Raw genomic sequence first — 23,050 nt, 5'->3', positions numbered from 1 at the left:
AACAATGGCAATTCAATCACAGAATTCAAAGTTCTGAAGATCAAATAGTTTTATTGAACGACAAATTCAAACAGTCAAAAGAACATTAAGGCAAAGCAAGCAGGAAGATATCCTAACTTATCAATGCTATGCTTACAAACAATACCAATCAACCGCAGACTTCCAAGCTCAGCTGAACTTTTAAACAATTGCTTTATGGAATCGAACATAATTGCAAAAATTGCAAACTCAAGATTTCCCAAACTTGACCATATCCATGAACAACTAGAATATAGACAGGATATGCAGAAAATCATGTATCATGACAGAACAGCTCGTGATTAACCAGTACTCGTCCCTGGACAATATGTACGTATGCTGGATCATCAAACGCGGAAATGTAAACAAGCAGCCGAGATTGTACATTTTTCAAAATGATGAAACAGAATCCAAATAAGAGCAGATGGAATATCCACCCATAAACAGGTTCATTTCAACGATCACCTCACCTCATCACCATCTGGACCTACTATCACAAACAATATCTTACACTAATTAATCCCAAAACAACTAACAAGAAGTGGTTGTTTAATGCGTAGGCCAAAAAGATATAAGCAACAAATGTACTGCTATCTATATATTAATAGGATAGCGTGTGTGTTATTTATTTTGCGTGTCACGCTTACATCCAAGTGACTGTCGTTTAATTGTTATGGACTTCCATTTCTTGTAATAAATAATTTTACCAAGAATTCTTCGTAAGTTTTGCTTTCAGTTTCGATTATAGCTGATGTCAATCCAGTAATCTATTTATTTTTACAAATAATTTTTTTAAAGAATTCTTAATAAGTTTTTGTTTCAGTTTTGATTATAGCTGAAGGAACTCAAGTTATCTATGTATGCATATATTTTTTCAGAAGTTTTGGTTTGGATTTCGATTCAAGCTGATGCAGCTAAATCATATGAATATATCTTTTTTTTTTTTTAATTTTTGAAATCACAACTTTATAATATATAAAAACCGATAGAACATTAACTCTATAATAATATATATGAAATCTGCAAGAATTAAAATATCATATTTAAGCGTACTTCATAACCAGGCTCCACTGGGCGTCCCTGCTAACTAAGATAAATACTTCTGCAGGTTTAACAAAAAAGCTACAATAATATCAGAACATCTCCATTTATGTTGAATTTCTACAGAATGCCAACATCAATGCATCGCATATGAATGAGTCCCCTGTGGAATTTCTACAGGTCCCTCTAGTAAATAACAATTATTTGAACAATTTTTTCTTTTCTATCTGGTAAGGGGTGTATAGTTATATCAAGGAACTATTTTCATGTGCGCAATAAATGTAAGAATGGTGTAAATCGTCTTGTACATTTGAACACAGGTTAAAACAATGGACACATCTCTTCTTATGGTTGGTTGTTTGTTTTATGGCATATTAACTCTTTTCAGGTTATTTAATGCCGAATCCAGTTATTTTGAAGAAAAATTTGATAGAATATATATATATGTTTTTCAAGTCGGTTTCTATTTAACCCATAGTTGGATCCCTAACAGGTACTACCACTTCGGGTTAGAGTGGACCTGGGAGCGATGCCAATTAAAGGGTGGCTCCACATTCCCCATCGGATATAGTTCAAGGTCATATCCAGGACCCATCTCTTCTTATGTACATATACTAAATAAATCATTAATCACATAACGATGTCTCTGTTATAATTTACCTTGCTTTGATAAAACAACATTATTACAATTAATATTCTATTTTATCATTTTTCATATTTTTTGGATATTTTATTAACTTCGACATGATTTTTTTTTTTACACGGTGGTCACCACTTATCAAGGCCCGGAAGCCACTCAGGGATAAGGGTTATTGCAAGTACAGTACGTTAGTTTGCAGATTTAATGAAGTGTTTACTTAACAGGGCGGTTCATTAGGAATTTGTTAACGTTAGACTTAAAGACATCCAAGTTGTAGTCAGGTGGGAAGCAGGCAGACGAAACAGAGTTCCACAGGCGTGCAGTTCTAAGAAAGAAGTTTTGTTCATGGAATCTGCGTTTTGATTTAGGCACAGATATAGAGTGGGGGAAATTTTTCACAGTGGATTCAGCTAGACAGGTGTTTTTCATGAAGGATTGGCGAGGGGGGACCAGAGATTGGAGTTCAGACGAGCACCCGAGCCATGGAAATAACGATAAAACAAGGATAGGCTCACAACGTCTCTTCTGTGGGAGAGAGGCTGCAGGGAAGAGAAAAGGGCATCCCCACTATGCCACAAAGTCTATTTTGTACTCTGTCAAGGCAGGATAGGCTGTTTTTAGCAGCTCCTGCCCAGATATGGCAGCAGTATTTCATCCTTGGACGTACTTGGCTTTTATAAAGATAGAGAATTGCATCAGTAGTGAGATATCTTCTGGGGCAGTAGAAGGATCCCACCATCTTTCCAGCGACCTTGGCAACAGACTTGATGTACGTGTTCCATTTCAGATCAGGAGTAAAGGACAAACCCAGAAGCTTGTCAAAACATGGGGCTTCTCCTAGACGAGAGTCATCCATTTCAGTTGATGCCAGATGGGGATGAGAGCGTTGATGATGTAAGGATAGGAGTTTGGTTTTAGATGCATTAAAGGTAACCAGCCACGTCTTCCCCCACTGAACCACGCACTCGAGATCAGAGGAGAGAGAATCAGAGAGAACTTTGTCATTTACAGCCTTTGATGTGTTGCCGTAGATGGTCGAATGATTTAAGTATGTGTTTAGGGAGATCATTGATGTAGATCAGGAAGAGAGTTGGGCCCAGGATTGACCCCTGAGGGACTCCAGCATTAATACTGCAGACCTCTGATTTTTGTCTTATGAGCCTATCGGAGAGAAATGATTTAATGATTGAGAAAACATTTCCAGTTATACTGTAGCTGGAAATTTTGTGAAGTAGGCCCTTATGCCATACCTTGTCGAAGGCCTTTGATATGTCAAGAGCAATTGCCCTAGAAAGGAAGCCTTTGTCAAGAGATTCACTAATCCTGTGAGATATAACCGTTAGCACATCTGCGGCAGATCTTGCAGAACGGAAGCCATATTGCGTGTCACTAAGAAGGTTATTTCTGCTGAGGTGGTTGACTATTTAATATGGATTCCAGCAACTTACTCATAACACACAGGAGACTTATTGGTCTGTACTGAGAGGGAGATGACATCACGTGAATTCTTAAATACAGGGCAAACTGATGAGGTTTTCCAGGAAGTCGGAAAGCACTTTTCCTTAAGGCAGCGCTTAAACAGTTTCGTATGGGAGCAAGTTCTGGTTGAAGCTTTTTTAACACTATAATTGGGATGCCATCAGGGCCAGTTGCTTTACTGGAATCAAGGTTCTTGATTAGCTTGGCGACCTCATGCATGGATATTTGTATGTTACCTAGCATGTTCTGTGTTATAGGAGGAAATATGGGGAGTTGATGGCCTTCGTCGCATAGGGTAGAATTAGCTGCAAAGTTCTTTGCAAATAGTCTGACCTTGTCTGATGCTGACGAGATGAACTCTGGTCCATTGATAATGGTTGGGATAGAATGCACACTTCTGTTCAGAATCCTATTTGTTATTTGCCAAAACTGGTGGGAACCAAGCCGCTGATCAGCTACTTTAGATTTAACAGACTGGGTGTATAGCTCTCTTGCATTTTTTATTACTCTTTTACAGTGGTTGCTGGCATTCCTGAAAGCAGCTTTAGTCTCAGTGCATCTATTACGTTGGTAGTTATGGAAAAAGTGATTTCTGTGTGCGATAGTAGCAGCACATTCTGGGGAGAACCATGGCTGGCTGTAAGGTTTTTGTTGGAATTTTTTAGATTTTTTTTTTTTTTTTTTTTTTCTTCCTTTGAAGATTGTAATGCCGGGTATGGGGCAGCCAAACCAGCTGCCAACATTGCCCCGCTTTTTTATTGAAACCAACCGAGAGCTCTTTTTAGTATCCTCGCTGTTCCCTTAAGTGCAATTGTCTGAATCTCTTTTGCACTTGGTTCACCAGGAATATTAGTTAGGTAGGACTTCAGGTTCTTCTTCATAAGTCCTGTGGCACCTATGATAACTGGTATGATCGATATCCCCTTTAGGTTCCAGTTTCTTTTCATATCATACATGAGACCTTGGTATTTGGTCTGTTTCTCTCTTTCAGCTCTGTTAAGACCGCCATCATTAGGAACACTCACTTCAATCAAGGTTGCAACTCTCTCTGACTTATTCCATATAACTATGTCAGGTTTCACAGCAGCATTTTCAAGGTAGGTGGCTGTAGGGATTACATGGTCGTAATGTATGGTATATAAATCATTTCCAACTGTTTTTTCAGGTTGATGTTCCCAGGGCTTGCTGCTACACTGGATGTTTAATTTTTTGCAGATGATCCAGTGGAGGTACTTGCATACTCCATCATGTCTCGCTGTATAGTAGCCGTCCCCTAGAAGAACTTTGCAACTTGATATCAGATGACCAACACTTTCCAATTCTGTGTGACAGAATCTGCATTTATTGTCATTACTGATCCCTGCCATCTTCTTGAATGCATTGGTCAACAATCCCTGGTCTTGGGCAGCCATTATGACCCTTTCCTGATCGTGGTGGAGGGATCCTCTTTTGAGCCAGTCCAAAGAACCTTCTTTATCTATGTATTCCCGAGAAAGTTCCCCCAGAAAATACTTAGATGGTATGAATCGGTCTATGCCTACAATTAACCATTCGGTCAGATCTGATACTATAGAGGACACATCCTTTTTAAACATGGAATGCAGAGGTAAATCAGATATGAATGTATGGAAGCTATCCCAGTCAGCCATAGAGTATCGGTATACAGTATGGTGGAGGGGTACGTCTGGGGACTTATTACATTTCATTTTTATCTTAACTGATACGATGGAGTGGTCAGAGGATCCTAGAGGAGAATGAACGGAACATGAACATAGCTCAGGGGAAGTTGAGAGAAAAAGGTCTAGGAGGCTTGCATATTGACCAGTGGTATCGGGCACACATAATTAAGTAGACACCATTAGTTTTAATTGAAATTCAGTATTTCGATTTTTGTTCTTTTTCCAAAGAAGCACCATTTCATGTTTTATGTTTTGGAATTTTATTAGATGAACGATTATGATTTGTACTGTTTCAGCTACTATTCTTAATTATTATATAACAATAATTTGTGGATCTTGTCAAAAATTCCCCCTATATTAAAAAGACAAAACTAAAGAAAAATCTTTATGATGTATGTACCAGTTACTAAACGAAAGTATCATATTCCAAAAATCACGTGAATTGATCCAGTAGTTTTATTTTTACAATAAGAAAATCAAATGTTATGAGTAATAGAAGAACTGCTGTCTTGTCCGCCATTTTGAAAACAATCTAAAAACACACACACACACACACACACACACACACACACACACACACACACACACACACACAAGGAGATGACTCAACAACAATTAGAACTCGCTAGATTTATGTTGTAATGCCTACATATTAATGTAGTTCAATTTATTCATACGATTTCTTTCTGTAAATAAATGTGTTAACTTTTCTCTTTTTTAATGTAAGGACCAAGTTATTAAAATAATGGTATTTTTTTTTCACATTAGGTCCACCTCCACATACTTCTATAACATGATCAGCTGGTCACTGGCATATGACCGGATTCATGTGTTACACTAAATGTCTTAGAAACGGTCCCATGAAGATGTGAAGATGGGCCAGTCATTAGGGTCGGTGTATCGAGAAGAAAAGCATACCTGAGATGTTAGATGCGGTAGTGTGGCTTCCAGATTTTCTCAAGATTACTTTTTCACCTTGGTGGCATTCTGGTTGGAATCTTCTTTCTTCGTTCTCTGGACCGCTTCATTGTTTATTAGAGATATTGTAGTAAAAAAAAAAAAAAAAAAAAAAAAAATCGTGCAAACCTTTTACCACTGGCAACGCCCGCTTCAGAGAGTGAAAGAAGAAGAAGAGAATGGCCACTGCGTCTATTTATAGACTAGAGATCATGGGACGAGTATGCAAATAACTTTGGACGGTTTTATCCTATAAAAAGCCTGTATTTGGGAGAGAGGGTGCCTTTTTTGTTTGGCAGAAGCAATTGCTGTCAGAAGTGCATTGGACTGCAGGATTGAAGAGTGAAGATTGAGTTGTGGCGTCATTGTATTTAACCACAGATATTTATGGCAGATACAAGAAAACACACAACACGACACAATCGTAATATATATGAAACATAATTAACTATTTATTCTACAAAATGTATACAATATATATACAAAGACAATTTACACTTGATAATCTTCAAAATTAAACTAATTAACCTAAGTAATGATAGGAGGAGGCGGGGGCTCTCCCTCCTCTCATTTACAGAGAGACAGAAAAATATGTGCTCACCTCATGCTATCCGGACGAAAAAGGAGGCCGATAGAGGAAAAGGAAATTCTGGGGTTGCATTTCTGTGTACCCCTGTGCCTACGACCAAATTACCACCTGGCCATGTAGGGGAAGGGTACGTAAGTGACTACTACAATTGCAGCACTAAGATATAGTGCCACACTGCGCTATAATCACATTGACTAATGTATACCCATTAACCCTTATCCTCAAGTCGCCTCCGGGCCTTGATAAGTGGTGATTCCTGTATAAAAAAAAAAAAATCATTTTTAAGCAATTAATGAGAATAGTATTCTCATTAATTGCTTAAAAATGATTTAATTTATCAAAATAAAACTACTTGATCAATTTTGGAATATAATTTCGTTTTGTCAGTAGTACGCGTATCGTTTATATTTTTCTTTATTTCTACTTTTTAATATAGGGCGATTCTGGATAAGAACCTATTTTGTTTTAAAAAAATAAATAAATAAACGGAACAAAACTGATTTTCGGTTATCTCCCTCTTCATTCTCCATCAGGATCTTAATAAGAGGAGGGACAAATTCAACTTAACACCGGACAAAAGTAATTTATTCTCCTAAATCAGGAGAGTTCGTTGACATCAAGTAAACACGTGTTTTGTTTTTGTGTGTGTTACTTTATAAACTTGCCTATTGATTTAAAAAAAATTACCATATGCTAATGTTTATACGCATGTGAAAATCTGTTTTCTGTAATCTTTATTAATTGTATACAATTTTATCGGCGTTAATATATTTTGATTCATTTCTTCTTCATTCCTCCATATAAATATTTACGGGTATTAATCGTTATTAATCAAAAACGATGGGTTCCCCGTATCCAACTCAAAATTGGAATCTCATTTCTTCGAACATGAATCTTTTCCAAACCACGTTGAATATCATAACGGCACAATCGGACGATTTAAAACAGCTGGGCTCGTCCGTGAATGATGTTCTTGTCCGGTTGATAGAAATGCTTATCGAACGGGTCAGAACCTGCAAAAACGCTGATATCCTGGCTGATATAACCCCGACATTGACGCAGGTCCTTAATCTCTGTAAGGATGAAAACCTCCATCATTCCGTGAATTTCGGACGGATAGAAGCGATTGTCGGTGATTTAGTCAAAGAGTTTTATTCTAAAGTGTTGACCGTTCAACATTTTCTCCTGCCCGGATTCGGCCACTCTGACCCGAAACGGTTATCGCTGAGCGAGGTATTCGCCTTGTGTTTAGATTTTTGTTCAATTTCCGTCCAGATTGGCATCGTTAAACTGATGGAGTCGTCGCTGTGGCATTTTGTCGCCGAAAAACCGGTTGCTTACGAAAAGCTTCCGACTTCGTCCGAGTATCTTGATGTTCAGGTCGTGATCGAGATGACCAAACGTGTGCTAAGGAAGGCTTCCGCCTCTTGTTTCAAGGTCCCCGTCGTGAAGGAAATGGTCGAGCGTCTGTTCCCAGCCTTCTTGGCATCGTTGTCCTTCTTCGACCAGGATCTTGTCGGACAGATCACCTGCACCCTCCTAGACGACATGCTCGCATCCTGTTCGAACAACAATAGCATGGCAGCCCCTTTAAACTCCCTCTGGGACACGATTGTCGATATTTATAAAGAAGCCGAAACTTTTCAACACGAGGTCTTCAACTGCAAACCGCTTATCATGCTAAGCGGTTTGGCCGATGTTTGGTTCCCAGTCCTTACTCGACTAGCGACGAATAATAATTCCGAAGACTGCGACGACAACCCACACACGGGATTAAAAAGAAACTGCCCTCCTCCCCTGGACCTTCGGCGTGACCCTGTCTTCTGGGATTTACTCCAGCAAGGGCTGAAGCAAGTGAACCCTTTGGCCCGAAAGCAGGCAATGTACTTATTAAAACGGATTGTGGACATTTGTCAGGAAAACGAAGACGAACTGAGATGTGGTTATTCGGAAGGATCCACCGAAGTGCCCATGTTTTGGTGGAGTAAAGCCTGTAGCCAGACGCTGGCGAAGTTGTGGGAGGATTTTATTCTCTTATTGGAAACATTCGAAGAAAAACAGGTAAGTTATTTATAATTAATGAAAAGGAAGCCCACTCGACGTTGTCCAGGAAGGCTATTTTGTATTTAAAGTAACCAATGCATTAACTTTTCTAAAATGAAAAGTGATGAAAAAAAAGAAAATCTTGAATCCTGCTCTAGATGTCGCCATTAAAAATGAGTGATAAAAATCTGAATGATTAGACTCTCTATCTTTCGAAGCTTATAACTACTTGAAAAATGTAATTTTTTTTTTTCAATAAAAGGAGCAAAGACCAAATTTTAAAATAATAGAAGTTTTAATAGAAAAATATGCAATATTTTTTTAAATCGGTTTTCTTTAAAAAAGATTTCAAGAAATTCAACGAATTTTAACTTGCTCCAATTATAATAAATATAAATAAATTCCAAAAAATCACTTACCTATAAAAATACTAATCAATGGGTGCTTCCATTCTTCACTTATAAGAATTTGTCCATGTTTATATTTTATATTCCATGTACTTTTTAAATAAAAGAATTTTTTAAGCAAGCATCCGAAAAGATCGCGATTTTAAAATCAAATAACATGTGGTCACAAATTTGCACATAACTATTCTTTTGTTTTTGTTTTAAATTAGATTATTTATTGATTTTTTATCTTCAGTTTGTGATATATAAACCTTAGGTGAGAAAATTAATTATTTACTTTTTAATAGACATTTCAAAATGGGGGGGGGGTTAAAAAAAAAGTTCGTCTTGAATATTATATTCGGTTTATTGGAAAGAGCATAAAATTTCACATTAAACCTGAAAATATCTTAAAAATTGAACCAATAGAAAAATTTTGATAGATTTTTAAATTGAAAAAAAATTTAACTTGTAAAATTCAATTCATTTCATTACGTAGAAAAAAATGGCTGCATCAGCGCACACATGCACTTTGTAAACACTTTTTTTTTTTAAATAAAAAATAATATTTCTATTATTTTTTACAAAACTTTAATAGTTTATTTTGGAAGTATATTCCATAAAGAAATTAAACAACCCACTTTAAAAAAAGAAATTACAAGTTTTGTATATTTTATTCGCAGTTTTGTGTTAAGGGTATCAAAAATTCTGGCACATCTACTGATGCTCCTACAGAATTTGAATCGAACCAAATCGACTTTTGTCGCAACGAACCTAAAATTTAGATTACAGTTATATATATATATATATATATATATATATATATATATATATATATAAGCAGTCCGGTGTATATTCTGTAGAAGTACTGCAGAAACTTCTTTTTTTTCCTACTGGAACATTTTGTAGTAAATTTAGGGGATATATCTTAAAACAATTTTTTTTTCTGATGTAAGGGCAAATAAAAGGAGCAAAGACCAAATTTTAAAATAATAGAAGTTTTAATAGAAAAATATGCAATATTTTTTTAAATCGGTTTTCTTTAAAAAAGATTTCAAGAAATTCAACGAATTTTAACTTGCTCCAATTATAATAAATATAAATAAATTCCAAAAAATCACTTACCTATAAAAATACTAATCAATGGGTGCTTCCATTCTTCATTTATAAGGGCATTTGCAAAAACCATAAAACGATCAAAATAAACATCCCTTTGGAAACTGAAGTGATTCTGTAAAATTACCCTTTTTGTCATCTTAGGGTTTGTGTTTAAGTTAATGAAGGGTATGTTTATTCTTTTTTTTGTGGGGGGACGGCAAGTAAAATTTTCTTTTTCCCAAAAAATAACTTCCATTAACCCAAACACTAACCCTAAGTTCGGGTTGGCAATACGGCATGATTAAGTTATCATCTATAGTTATTGACTAGCCTGGGTGCCCGGCATTACCTGGGTGTTAGGAGATGTGTGTTAAGAAAAAAAAAAGGGGTAGTTGTAGTACTTACCAACACAACAAACGCCCTCGTGTTTGTGCCTTGTATAGGCATGCGCGACAACAAAACTTGGGTTTTTATAAGCGGAAGTCTCGAGGTTGTCAGGAATCTGCATGCGCAAGAGAAGGGATTGAGATAGTGGTATAAAGGCAGGTCGAGTGAGAAGGTTGTTGCTGTTGTTGTTGTCATTGGACGTTACAGTGACGCGTGCGTTAGCAGGTGATTAAGAGGCGGTTTATTTTTGTGTGTCAAGTCGCGCACCTCGGTGAAGGTCATATAAATCGTTCACCCCAGTGAAGGTGAAGGTCATAAGCTATTTCGACCATTTCATTTTGTCTCTTTTCCTGGACAACTATGGCTGGGGCAAAGTTTGATTTAAAACTGATACCCGAATTCGACGGATCCACTTCTGTTGTCGACTGGGTCGAAAGGGTTGAGCTGACCTGCAACCTCTGTGAAGTAAAGGGGGTGCATACCGTGATTCCCCTGAGATTGGCTGGAGGCGCCCTAAGTGTATATCAGCAACTGAGTGCTGTGGAGAAGGCTGATATTACCTGTATAAAAAATGCTTTATACAAGGCATTTGCCATGGATCCCTGTACGGCCTACGAAACATTTGCCACTAGGAAGCTCATGCCAGGAGAAACCGGGGACGTCTTCTTCGCGGAGCTGAAGAAACTTGCAGTTCTATTTGGCAATGGAGTGTCAGAGCAAACACTGGTGTTTGCGTTTGTGGCCGGCCTTCCCACCCATGTTAAGCAACTGTTGAGGGCTTCCACCGGCGTATCTGTAATGCCCATGGAACATTTGTTAGAACGCGCTCGAGCCATTATCAGAGATGAGGAGGACCTGAGGGAACCGGTTGTAATGATGGCGCAGGCAGCCAAGACTAATGCTGAAAAGAGTCCCAGTTTGAGACCCACGACCAATGGGAGATGTTTCTGCTGTGGCCAGCGAGGCCATATCGCAAGAAATTGTACTAACAAGAGGCGGGGGCACCCGCGCTGTTTCCAATGTGGTAGCTATGGACATTTATCCCAAAATTGTGCGGGAAATGCATCAGGGGGCAGGACGTCAGCGCCGCCCTGTTACCCGGAGAAGATTTAATTGAGGTGCAACCGACAATAAAAGTGTACGTGGACCAAGTGCTTTGTTCAGCTCTTCTCGACTCCGGGTGCTCACACACCATCATGAGTGCCAAGTTGTGTCAAAACTGGACAAAGCAGAACATCAAAGTAACCACAATAGGTGGCAATACGCAAGCTTGCTGTGGAGCCAGAACTGTCAAAGTCCACACAGACTCTGGTGTCGCCGCAAACATTAATGTGCTGGTGATGCGAGGGGATTTGCTGGGATTCGATGTACTGTTGGGATATGATGCTATTAAGGCACTGGGGGGAGTGGTTATTAGAAGAGATGGGACTGTGCGATTTTTGGAAACCCCAGTGTGTGCTGCAGTTCACATTGATCGGCCTGATTTTAAGGTAGACTACGACCCTCACCAAAAAGCATGGACTGCATCGTGGAAGTGGACAGAAGGAAGGGCGCCAACCGAACTCAAGAATAGCATTGCAGAGTACTCAATACCCAACGAGGTCCGTAATGAATATGAAAAGGAACTTGAGGAATGGATCCAGGATGGATGGCTGATCCCCTACCCCAACAAGCTGGGACCACCCAAGGGTCTGATTCCCTTAATGGCGGTAGTCCAGCATAACAAATCAAAAGTTCGTCCGGTGCTGGACTATCGTGAACTCAATAGATACATTGAGATGTACACTGCCGATGCTGACGTGTGCGCCAGCAAGCTGAGAGAATGGCGCTAGAAGGGCTCCAATGTGTCTATAGTAGACTTGCGGAAGGCTTATTTGCAGGTGCGAGTGGATGAGACATTGTGGCCGTTCCAGACAGTATGGTTCCGGGGTCAGAGATACTGCCTTACTCGGCTTGGCTTTGGGCTGAATGTGGCACCGCAAATCATGAAGACCATCGTAAATGCAGTGTTGTCCCAGGAAAAGACCACTGAGGACGCAACATCGGCCTATATTGATGATATGTATGTCAATGAAGACGTACAATCTGCGTCGCACGTCAGAGAAAAGTTAGCTCAATTTGGGTTGGAGTGCAAGGATCCCGAACGTCTGAGGGATGGAGCACGGGTATTAGGATTGGACGTTTGCGGGAAAGACGGTACCTTACGATGGAGGCGTGGCAGTGAGATTCCAACCATCCCTGATGTTATTACGCGGCGGACTATTTTTTCCTTGTGTGGGAAACTTATTGGTCACTTACCAGCGTGTGGCTGGCTCCGAGCAGCTGTGGGCGTCATCAAACGCAGGGCAAGTTTAGTAACTACAGGTTGGGATGATGTATCTGATGATGCTCTTCTAACTCTGATGACGACAGAAACCCTAGAGAGAGTTAACAAGGAGGATCCTGCCCGTGGAGAATGGTGTGTCGATGGGGACACTGTGAATGTGTGGATTGACGCTAGTTCTTTGGCATTGGGAGTGTTATTGGAGCAACGTGGAAATGTAATTGAAGACACATGCTGGCTGCGACCCGTGAATGATGCTCAACACATCAACCTGGCGGAACTGGATGCTGTTGTGAAGGGTTTAAATCTGGCACTGCAATGGCAGTCGAAGAAGTTACACTTGTACACGGATTCTCTCTGCGTCTACCACTGGGTGTTCGACACTCTCTCGAGACGAACAAGAGTCCGTACTAAGGCAGCCAGTGAGATGTTAATCCGGCGGAGGCTAAACACCCTGAAGAGTGTGGTATCAGAATATGACCTGTCGGTGAGTGTAATGCTTGTGGCATCACACTGTAATCGTGCAGACCAACTAACCCGTGTGCCTCACAAATGGTATGAAGCTGTGAAGACAGGCGTGGAGTTCACTGCTCGATCTTGCACAGTTGGCGCGATTAGCTCATGCCAAATACAAAGAATTCATGTGCAGAGTGGACATCCAGGTATCAAAAGAACTTTGTATTTTGCGAGGCGTGTGGACCCGGCAGTGACAAGGGCGGATGTCAGGCAGATCATCAAGCACTGTGAAGCATGCCAGTCTATCGATCCTGCACCTGAGCAATGGCAGAAGGGGCGATTGGAAGTTGAGCATGTGTGGCAACGATTAGCGATGGATATTATTACCCATTACAGTGGTAAGCCCTTTCTAACCCTTATCGACTGTGGACCCACTCGTTTTGCGGTGTGGCGGCAAATGACCAGGCAGGACTCAGCGAATGTTGTCCGCCAACTGTCATCTATCTTTTCTGAGCGAGGTGCGCCGGAAGAGATATTGACGGACAACGATGCTGCTTTTTGTAGCCACCAAGTTCGGCAGTTGTTGAATGAGTGGGGTGTCCGACTACGACTGCGATGTGCTCATGTGCCATCAGGGAATGGCATTGCTGAGAGGAGCCATCGCAGCATCAAGAGAATTGCTGCCAGAAAGCAATGCACCATTACGGAGGCCACGTATTGGTATAACATCACACCAAAGGATGGGAAGACACTAACAACAGCACCGGCCAATGCCATACACAAATACCGTGTTAGGATAAAGGGCATTGACACTGTCCAACCAATCGACGAGGAGAGTCATAACAAATACAAGGTAGGGGATCCAGTTTGGGTTAGACCCCCTGGAAACCGGTGCACCACCAAGTTCAAGAGGGCGAATATCTGGAGTGGTCAGCCAGCAGTCGGTCCTTGTTGATGGAACCCCACGCCATGTGCGCGATCTTCGCCCGGCTAGTGAAGTACATCCCACAACTACAGAGAGCGATGAATCATCAGATGATGAGCTGCTAATGAGTGAGGTCACCGAGCAAGAGAGTGGTAGTTGTAGTTCGTCTGATCAGGCAGGATCAGAACCAGAACCAGAACCACATCCAGAACCAGAACCAGAACCTGAATCCGAGAGTGTAAATACCACCCTTCGCAGAAGCCAACGAACTAAGAGGCCACCCCCGGAGTGCACTCTATGTGATCATCAGATCAGGGGGGAGTGTAGTACTTACCAACACAACAAACGCCCTCGTGTTTGTGCCTTGTATAGGCATGCGCGACAACAAAACTTGGGTTTTTATAAGCGGAAGTCTCGAGGTTGTCAGGAATCTACAGGCGCATGCGCAAGAGAAGGGATTGAGATAGTGGTATAAAGGCAGGTCGAGTGAGAAGGTTGTTGCTGTTGTTGTTGTCATTGGACGTTACAGTGACGCGTGCGTTAGCAGGTGATTAAGAGGCGGTTTATTTTTGTGTGTCAAGTCGCGCACCTCGGTGAAGGTCATATAAATCGTTCACCCCGGTGAAGGTGAAAGTCATAGTAGTAGGCAGGCAGGCAGGCAGGCAGACTCGAACCCGTACCGCAAAGAAGGAAAAGAACATGGAAAAAAAAAAAACGTGACGTCTTTGCCATTGCGTCCACGCCAAACCAGAAGTGGCGAAAGTTTAAATTATGGCTAGTCAATCAAAAAGAGGGAATGACTTTCAAAAATATCAGCGAAAAAAGCGACCCTGTAGAAAAGTGCCTAGTTGAGGGTGAAGAAATTCATGTTTTTGGCCAATTTTTCAATATTTGTCGTCCGAAGGATTGGCTTCAAAACGATACTGATCTCAGGAAAATTTGGCGCCTCTGTCAAAAGTTTTAGACATACATCCATACATTTAAACAGACAGGTGAGATTTATATTATAGATTACTTTGAGGGCCTTAAAATACAAAAGAGCCTCTGAGAATAAATTAGGACCTCTGTACACATTTTTTTAGGCGGTGAGGGGCTGCAATCAGTCATATTCAGATTATCTTCCTTTCTGGTACAAGTTCCAAATTCCCTTCCTCATTAAAAAACAAAACTAAACTTTCTAGTGTACATACCCGTGATGGAAATAAAATATACACCAAACACATAAATTGATCAAGTACAGAGTGAAACAATAAAATTGTCGCCCTAGAAAAGACATGATTCCATTTCCGTTTGATGAAAACCGGTTTTCTTTGTTAGTTGCAGACCATCTACTAATTGATATAATTGACCATATACTAATTTCAAGAGTGATAGGAGCCTTCTATGATGTCTCAAAGTGACACAATGTTCAACAAGCGAGATCAGAGATGCACCATTGTACAACTCATGCTCTCTAATGATCCAAGTTATGACAACAGGACCATTGCCAGCACCCTCAAATTTCACTGTTGGATTGCCACGAATAACAAGAATGTGTCCAGGGTAACAAAAACAAAGTTTCTGGCCACGGTTATGGGTCATATCATGCCGCATTGCATCTTGAAAGTGAATACTAAAGTGTACCTGGATGTGATGAAGAATGTGGTGATCCCCTGGTGTAATCAGGTGGTCGCTGGCAAACCCTGGGTGTGGCAGCAGGACAATCCGCCAGCTCACAAGTCCAAAGAGACCCAGAAAGAATGCTATGACTTTGTATCACCAACATGACTTTCCACAATAACAAAGCCAGCCTGATCGTTGAGGTTGAAGGCGGCTACATTAAATAGATGTCAGCTCTACGACATAATCAAGTTACCTGAATTGATTTTTTTTTCAATAAAAGTTTTAAAATAAAGCTGTAGTGTTGTTTTCTTTAGGGCGACAACTTTATCGTTCTATCCTGTGGTTTTATTTTAAAAAAAAAAGAAGAAAAAAAGAAAATCAAGCATTATGGCTAAACGACTACTACTACTGAAAGAGAGATTGTTGCAGCATGCCGATAGGTGAGGTACCAATCGACTGTACAACTAAGAAAGTAGACACAAGGTAAAGAGATGACAATCCCAAATGAACTGTAAAAGATGATAACGTTGTATTTACTACAGGAAAAATGCTAAGTCGTATAGCAATGGAAATTGGGTATCTGGCTTGTTTTGAAGTGAGGATGGGTGCCTCATGAGATTGAAGTTTGGCCATCCCTGAGGAAGATGGCATACCTCAGGTTGTATAGACAGAAGATGATGCTGAAATAGGTAGCTGGTTATCAGTGAGCATGTACAAGGAGACCAACATCGACAGGCGCTAGAGTTGGAAGCTGGAATCACTAGAGCTGGTGCTGCAGAAAGCAGCAACTAATATGGTAGGCTGAGAGCAGAGCCCCAGAAGGCAGACAGCAGTGAAATGTGTATCACATTTAGGTAGTTTGTGAGTTATCTTTAAAAGAACAGTTTGAATCGCATTAATAGTTTGGTAGTTAATCTTGAAAAGGACTGTTTGGGTACTGCTGTTTTCCTCAGCTGCTAGGCTGAATGACTTGACAAGAGCATGCCTAAGTTGAGATTTGGGAGTCTCTTTGAACTCTCTGGCCAAGCTGCTGATTGCTTAAAAGTTGCTGGCTTTATGAAAGAGCGAGCATGTTACTAGTATGTGTTTATTAAACATACAAATGAACGGTATTCAAGAGCGAGTCAGCACTCAGACGACACCTGGTACGAGTGAAGCCCCGCATGGAGGAGAACATGACCAAAAACTGCATATACTCCATTCTATGCAGTTGCAGAAAGGTTTACAAGGGTGAAACATGCCGCCCCCTCAAAGTAAGGGTGGAAGAACACCGAAAAGCGGTAACTAAAGGGGAGACGGAAAAATTGGGTATAGCCAACCATGTCTGGATGGAGAGGGGGACCATCGCCCCCTATGGGATGAAGTAAAAATAATAAACAGAGAGACCCACTGGAAAGTGAGAAAACTTAAAGAAACAGCTCACATGCTCAGACATAACAACCTACTGAGCAAACCAAGCATAGAGCTGAATGCAATTTGGACACCTCTGATAGAGAGAGAAAACCTTGAATAACAACATTAACAAAACCAACTAAGAATTGTCCTAGTGACATATGGCCGAGTGGTCCTAGACTTTGTATCAAAGTTTACAGTTACCCAAAGGTGCTGAGTTCAATCCTGAACGAAGGCAGTGAAAAAGTAACATTCAAAACAAAGAATCAGCAACTATGTCCCAAAGCCTAGCTGGAGTCTGAACACGGTACCCCCGTAATAATAATAAAGGGTTGGGTTCGAGACTCCTAACAAACGGTTCCCCAGTTCGATACAAAACACCTGACGAAGGCCGGAGGGCAAAACGGCTGAAACGTTGTGACAATAACAACCAAGATGAGGAAGTCAGTCCGACAATCTCAATCAATGAAAACACCTCATCTCAAAAATACAGACAATTACTATACAAATGATTAAAATTAATTCTGTGACAATTTAAACTTTTGCAAGATTTTAGAAAGTTATTCTTAATATAAATTTCACCTGTCTGTTTAAATGTATGTATGTTGACAGGTGACGGATTTTTAACAGAGGCGACGGAGATCAATATCATTTTTAAACTCGATCCTTTTGACAACAAATATCTGAAAATTGGCTAAAAACATTAATTCCTTCACCCTCAACTGGGCACTTTTCTACAGGGGTCGCTTTTTCCGCCAATATTTTCAAAAGTCATCCCCTCTTTTCGATTGACTAGCCTTCATTTAAACCTTTGCCACTTCCGGTTTGGTGATGGACGCAACGGCAAAGATGTCACTTTTTTTTTTTTTCACATTCTTTTTCTTCTTCACAATACGAGTTCAACCTGCCTGCGTACTACCACTTTTTTTTTTTGCTTAACACCCCCCCCCCCAAACACAGCTAGTTCTTAATATAGAGAAGGAAGGAGGCATTGAAAAAACTCATGTGCTTAAAAATGTTTTTTTTTATAATAATAAAACTAATTGCTCAATTCACATGATTTTTGGTGTACAATGTTTTCTTTCCATCATGGGTATATTCATCATAAAAACTTTCATCCAGCATCCTTTTTATCATAATTCTCAGTACTAGGACCTATACTTGACTTTTTGGGGATGTACGGTCAAAGAGTTGGTCCAATACAACACCAGACCTCTGCATACCATTGTCTTTCAGGGCTCTACATTGCAAGTGATTTTTCAAAATGGCGACTAGAAATAATGAAACACTTATCTTTTGGTGATTGCATTTCTTTCACTGAGAATCTTCCAAAGCTCACTACTGAGCGAAAAATATCTTTTCAACTTTTTTTTTTTTATATAAAACGAACAAAGTTAAATTATTTAAACAATAAAAGTTTAATAGAACAATATACTGGGTTTTTTTTAACGAAGGCTGCTTAAAAAAATATCTGAAGAAATTAGAATGTTTATACCTTCAAATATCAACATAAAATTTGTTGTATATTTAGAATTACACTTATTTAAAAAAAAAAAAAAAACACAGAAAAATTTTTATGATGTACATATTCATCACAGAATGAAGATATCATATTCTAAAAATCATGTGGGTTTAGCTGGTAACTTTTCTATTTGTCTAGTAAACGAAAATATTTAGTTGTCAAAGGTCAACTAAAGATAAATTTGTCCATAGAGCCCTGTCTTTATGTACTTCTGCTCTCAGACTTGAATCATCTATTACCATGAAGTGCTGCTCCTGGCTTCAGATGTTTGGTAATAGTAACGTCTTTAAAAAGTGCCAAGATTAATATAAATATAGTTAAATTGTTGAAAGAAAAAGGTGGATAAAAACATGAATAGGTCACCAGTTAGCAAGTGCTAACTCAACAACGGGAATTTTTGGATGAAAGTGAGATGTGAATTAACAGAATATATTTATATCAAGAATTTCACTGCAATATAAAATATACTTTTGGAAGATCAAAGTTTGTGGAAGTTTTAAAGTTCTTGAATATAATTAGACAAAATGACACAAAGTTTATTTCAAAGTTCCATTTTGGGTATGTGCATGTGTGTGAGTTTACCTTCTGGTTGCCTGTGTTCACTGGAGATATAGCAGCAGGCTTAAAAGAATTCCAGCATGATACATTCCAGTATTCTAAGATGTGTGCTGTTGATGTTGGGAGTTGAGGTGTCACATTGCATTATACGTGTCCCCGAAGAATTCTGAATTTCTGTTCACCACGCCATTGTTTTATAGGCATGTTTTGAAACAATTTTTATTGGTTGGAAAATATTGAGTTCACACATTCATGTGAAAATTCTTGCTTTTGGGAGTGATGAAGTAAGGGAATCTCAACGAAGTCGAAAAATTTAAAAGGGTAGCAATTAAATCCATTTGCTTTTAGCATTCGTTTAAAATGCATCTTGATGCCAGGCTGCCATTTAAAAAAGTGAAAAGGAAAGAAGAGAAAAGGGTAGGCCAAATGAACAAAGAAATAAAATGTGTAGCTTATTATGCTCGTCCCTCTCACATATACATTTCTAATCTACCACAACCATTTTTATAATGTTCTGTAATCTTCAAGTTTGTCTTTTCTTCTTTATTTATGTTGTTTATTTATGTCATTCTCTTGCTCTCCTCCTCTAATGCTGCTGTTACTTTGGGGGGGGGGATCCATTTTATTTATGTATGTTATGTTACCCTGGTAGCCTCCCTTTATTTATTCTATTCTTCCCACTTCTTGTTTTATTCATCTTTCCTCTTCACCATCTAAAACATTCAGTGTGCATACAAGCAAGCAAGAGTGTCAAGGTTTTGTTGCCACTTATCAAGACAGTCATATTTTCATTGCAAGTGCTTGTCTGAGCTATGATGTATGGTCCCCCGTTGCCTGACTTTCACGAAAAACACTTGTCTAGCTGAAACCACTATCAATAATTTTCCTTACACTTTATCTGTGCCTAAACCTAAACATAAATTCCATGAACAAAGCTTCTTCTTAGAACTGCACACCTGTGGAACTCTCTTCCGTTTTCCTACTTTCTAACTGACTGCAATATAGTCACATTCAAGTCCAATGTGAACAAGTTCTTGATGAGCCGCCCCCTTAAGTAATCTAATTTACCAAATTTCCACGACTAACGATTACTATATTTTCCCATTGACTTCCATACACTCATTAACCCTTATCCTGGGATACTCCAAGTAGGGAGTTGAGCAGCAAGATGTCTGCTCACATTACATTTAAACTTTTACATTTTAGTACAGTCGGGAAGCAGGAAAAAGGGAGATAATCAACAGTCTAGCAGTTCAAGGGAAAGAAACCAAAGGCTTTGTGGCACCATCAAATATTGTATGGTTTGTTAAAATGTCTGTAATTTGAGATTATATTTATTCTTTAGTAAAAATGACCTCCCCCCCCCTTCCACTCAATATTTAAAGTGTCTTGATTTATATTTTTCAGGTTCACATCATAAAACCTTTGTTGAAAAGATTTAACAATCTTTTAGAGGCTTCAACAAAGAAAGGCGGTAAGTATTATTTTTAAACTGACTTTTAGGCTAAGATCAAAGGTGACAGGTGTTTACACATTATGAAACGATCACAGGGACCGAAATCAACTGCAGACGGTTTTGAACTTTGTTAAGGAAGGATAGGCTGAGCAGCTGCTGCCCAGATATGGATCTCCTAGAAATGCACTGGGCCAACTTCTACACCACAATCAACGAGGAACAGGTCATTACTGGAATGGTCTAATCTCTGTTGATTGTGGGACCACTAAGGTAGCACAAATGCCTGGCAAAGCCTGATCGTAAAGTACGCTTAAATATGATATTTTAATTTTTGCAAATTTCCTATATATTATTATAGAGTTAATGTTCTATTGATTTTTATATATTATAAAGTTGCAATTTCAAAAATTAAAAAAAAATATCCATATGACTTGGGCGCATTAGCTTGAATCGAAACTGAAATAAAAACTTATGAAAAAAATATATGTACATATAATGTTCAGAAAGTGTGAGACAATATATAATTATTTCCACAGCTGAACCAACCTCGCAGCCAACAAGAGCCAAGAAAGCCGGTTTTCTGGTTTGTTGGCTTTCTTGGCTCTTGTTGGTTGCGACGTTGGTTCGACTATGAAAATAATTATATGTTGTGACATAATCCTTAAATTGGATTATGTATTTAAATGAAAATTTTAAAATTTAATTTTAAGCCAACGAGAGATGTATCGTTTTTTTTGTTATTTTTATATTTTGTCACCAAGGCAAAATGAACATGATTTCCAAGAGATAGAGAGAGAGAGAGAGACAGGGAGTATAGGAGAGAGAGAGAGAGAGAGAGGAGGTGAGGAACAGCTAGCGGATGAATTAGCTAGTGAGGTGACCTCAGTCAACAACACATTTTATGACCCTTGCTATGAAAATAATTATATGTTGTGACATAATCCTTAAATTGGATTATGTATTTAAATGAAAATTTTAAAATTTAATTTTAAGCCAACGAGAGATGTATCGTTTTTTTTGTTATTTTTATATTTTGTCACCAAGGCAAAATGAACATGATTTCCAAGAGATAGAGAGAGAGAGAGAGACAGGGAGTATAGGAGAGAGAGAGAGAGAGAGAGGAGGTGAGGAACAGCTAGCGGATGAATTAGCTAGTGAGGTGACCTCAGTCAACAACACATTTTATGACCCTTGCCACAGTCGCTAAGCAACAAAGAAAGAAAAGAGAGAAATAGGAAATGTATTGAGAGGAGGAGATAGAGAGAGAGAGAGGTATTGATATAAACCGTTTGTTTCTGCATAACAGAACAGATTTGTAAAAAATGTACCAAAATTTTAACATTCTAGAGGAGCTGTTTTGCATGAAAAATAAATATTTGGATCTTGGAATGAAACTATACTGTTATTCTTTTATATATGCTCTGTTGTTATTTTTAACAAACATTGAGCTTCTAAACAAAAATGATTGGTGTACATAAAAAAAATGAAATATAAATGAAAAAAAAAAACTTTTATCAAAACAAAAAATATATATTGTTAAGATCACGCGCCACGTTGGAGCTACGTAAGGCACTCGCGTAACAAAATAAGAAAAAAATTAAGGAAAAAAATGAATACGGTCCTTTGGGTTCAATATATTTTGCCATGCAAGAGGGGATGGGAAAGACTCTTTCGAAACCCGGAAAATATAAAACAGACGAACGAACAACGTATGAAAATCACAAAACACAAACACAAGTAATTTTATTACAAAAAAAAAAAACAGACTATGAGGGGAGGGAGAGAAAAGAAGGTGAAATTAAACAAAGGGAAAAAAAATAAAATCATGAAGATGTGGGTGTGTTTTCTGCTAATATCTAAAAATGCAGACGGAAAATATATATATATATTTTTTTTTTTTACATAGGCATCACCACATTATCAAGGCCAAGAGGCCACTCAAGGATAAGGGTTAAAGAGTGTACAGTAGAAATTGGACAATATAGTAATCATTAGTAATGAAAATTTGGTAAATTTGATAACTTATATGGAACGGCTCATCAAGAACTTATTTACATTAGACTTGAACACAACCATATTGTAGTCAGCCGAAGTCAACAAAGAATTTCAACTGTTCATATCCTGTGGTAATTCCATGTTCAATTTATAAGCAGTTTTGTTACTTTAGATCCCTGTTCTCTGCATATTGGTTCACCTTGTTCCATTGGGCACATTATTGCCATTATCTTCTTCGACTGATTTCGCCTTTCAAATTCATCAGTCAAATCTGGTCCACAAAGTATGGAAATAAAAAATTTAAAAATTAAAAAAAAAACGTTTACAAGTGTTTTTGATATAGATGTACATAAGAATACTTTAATAAGTATGTTTTAACTTAAATAGGGATGGTATAATAAAATTGTGGGGTCTGCGTTCTCGCCTGGTCTCCATAAAATGGAAATAGGCACAAACTTTAATAAAGACTTTTCATATCTATCTGCGTAAGTATACTTTGATAAT

At 38.8% G+C, this 23,050-nt stretch overlaps 1 protein-coding gene across 2 annotated transcripts in view; it reads left to right on the top strand.

The window, feature by feature from the left end:
* Nucleotides 1–6,997: 6,997 nt before the first annotated feature.
* Nucleotides 6,998–23,050, top strand: part of LOC145260409 (tRNA (guanosine(18)-2'-O)-methyltransferase TARBP1-like) — a 126,054-nt gene continuing 110,001 nt past the window's right edge. The window contains exons 1-2 of one of the 2 annotated variants that reach the window (XM_080118388.1): nt 6,998–8,464; nt 20,503–20,569. In XM_080118388.1, coding sequence (XP_079974514.1) covers nt 7,244–8,464; nt 20,503–20,569 — 1,288 coding nt within the window. In that variant the 5' untranslated portion in view covers nt 6,998–7,243. The remainder of the gene's footprint in view (nt 8,465–20,502; nt 20,570–23,050) is intronic. The other variant, XM_080118389.1, reaches the window with a different exon arrangement.

This window comes from Euprymna scolopes, chromosome 36 (genome assembly GCF_053919585.1).
Source record: "Euprymna scolopes isolate OS-2025 chromosome 36, ASM5391958v1, whole genome shotgun sequence".
Taxonomy (NCBI): domain Eukaryota; kingdom Metazoa; phylum Mollusca; class Cephalopoda; order Sepiida; family Sepiolidae; genus Euprymna; species Euprymna scolopes.
The sequence above is the reverse complement of the archived record's forward strand: the minus strand, read 5'-3'. Positions and strand labels throughout refer to the sequence as shown.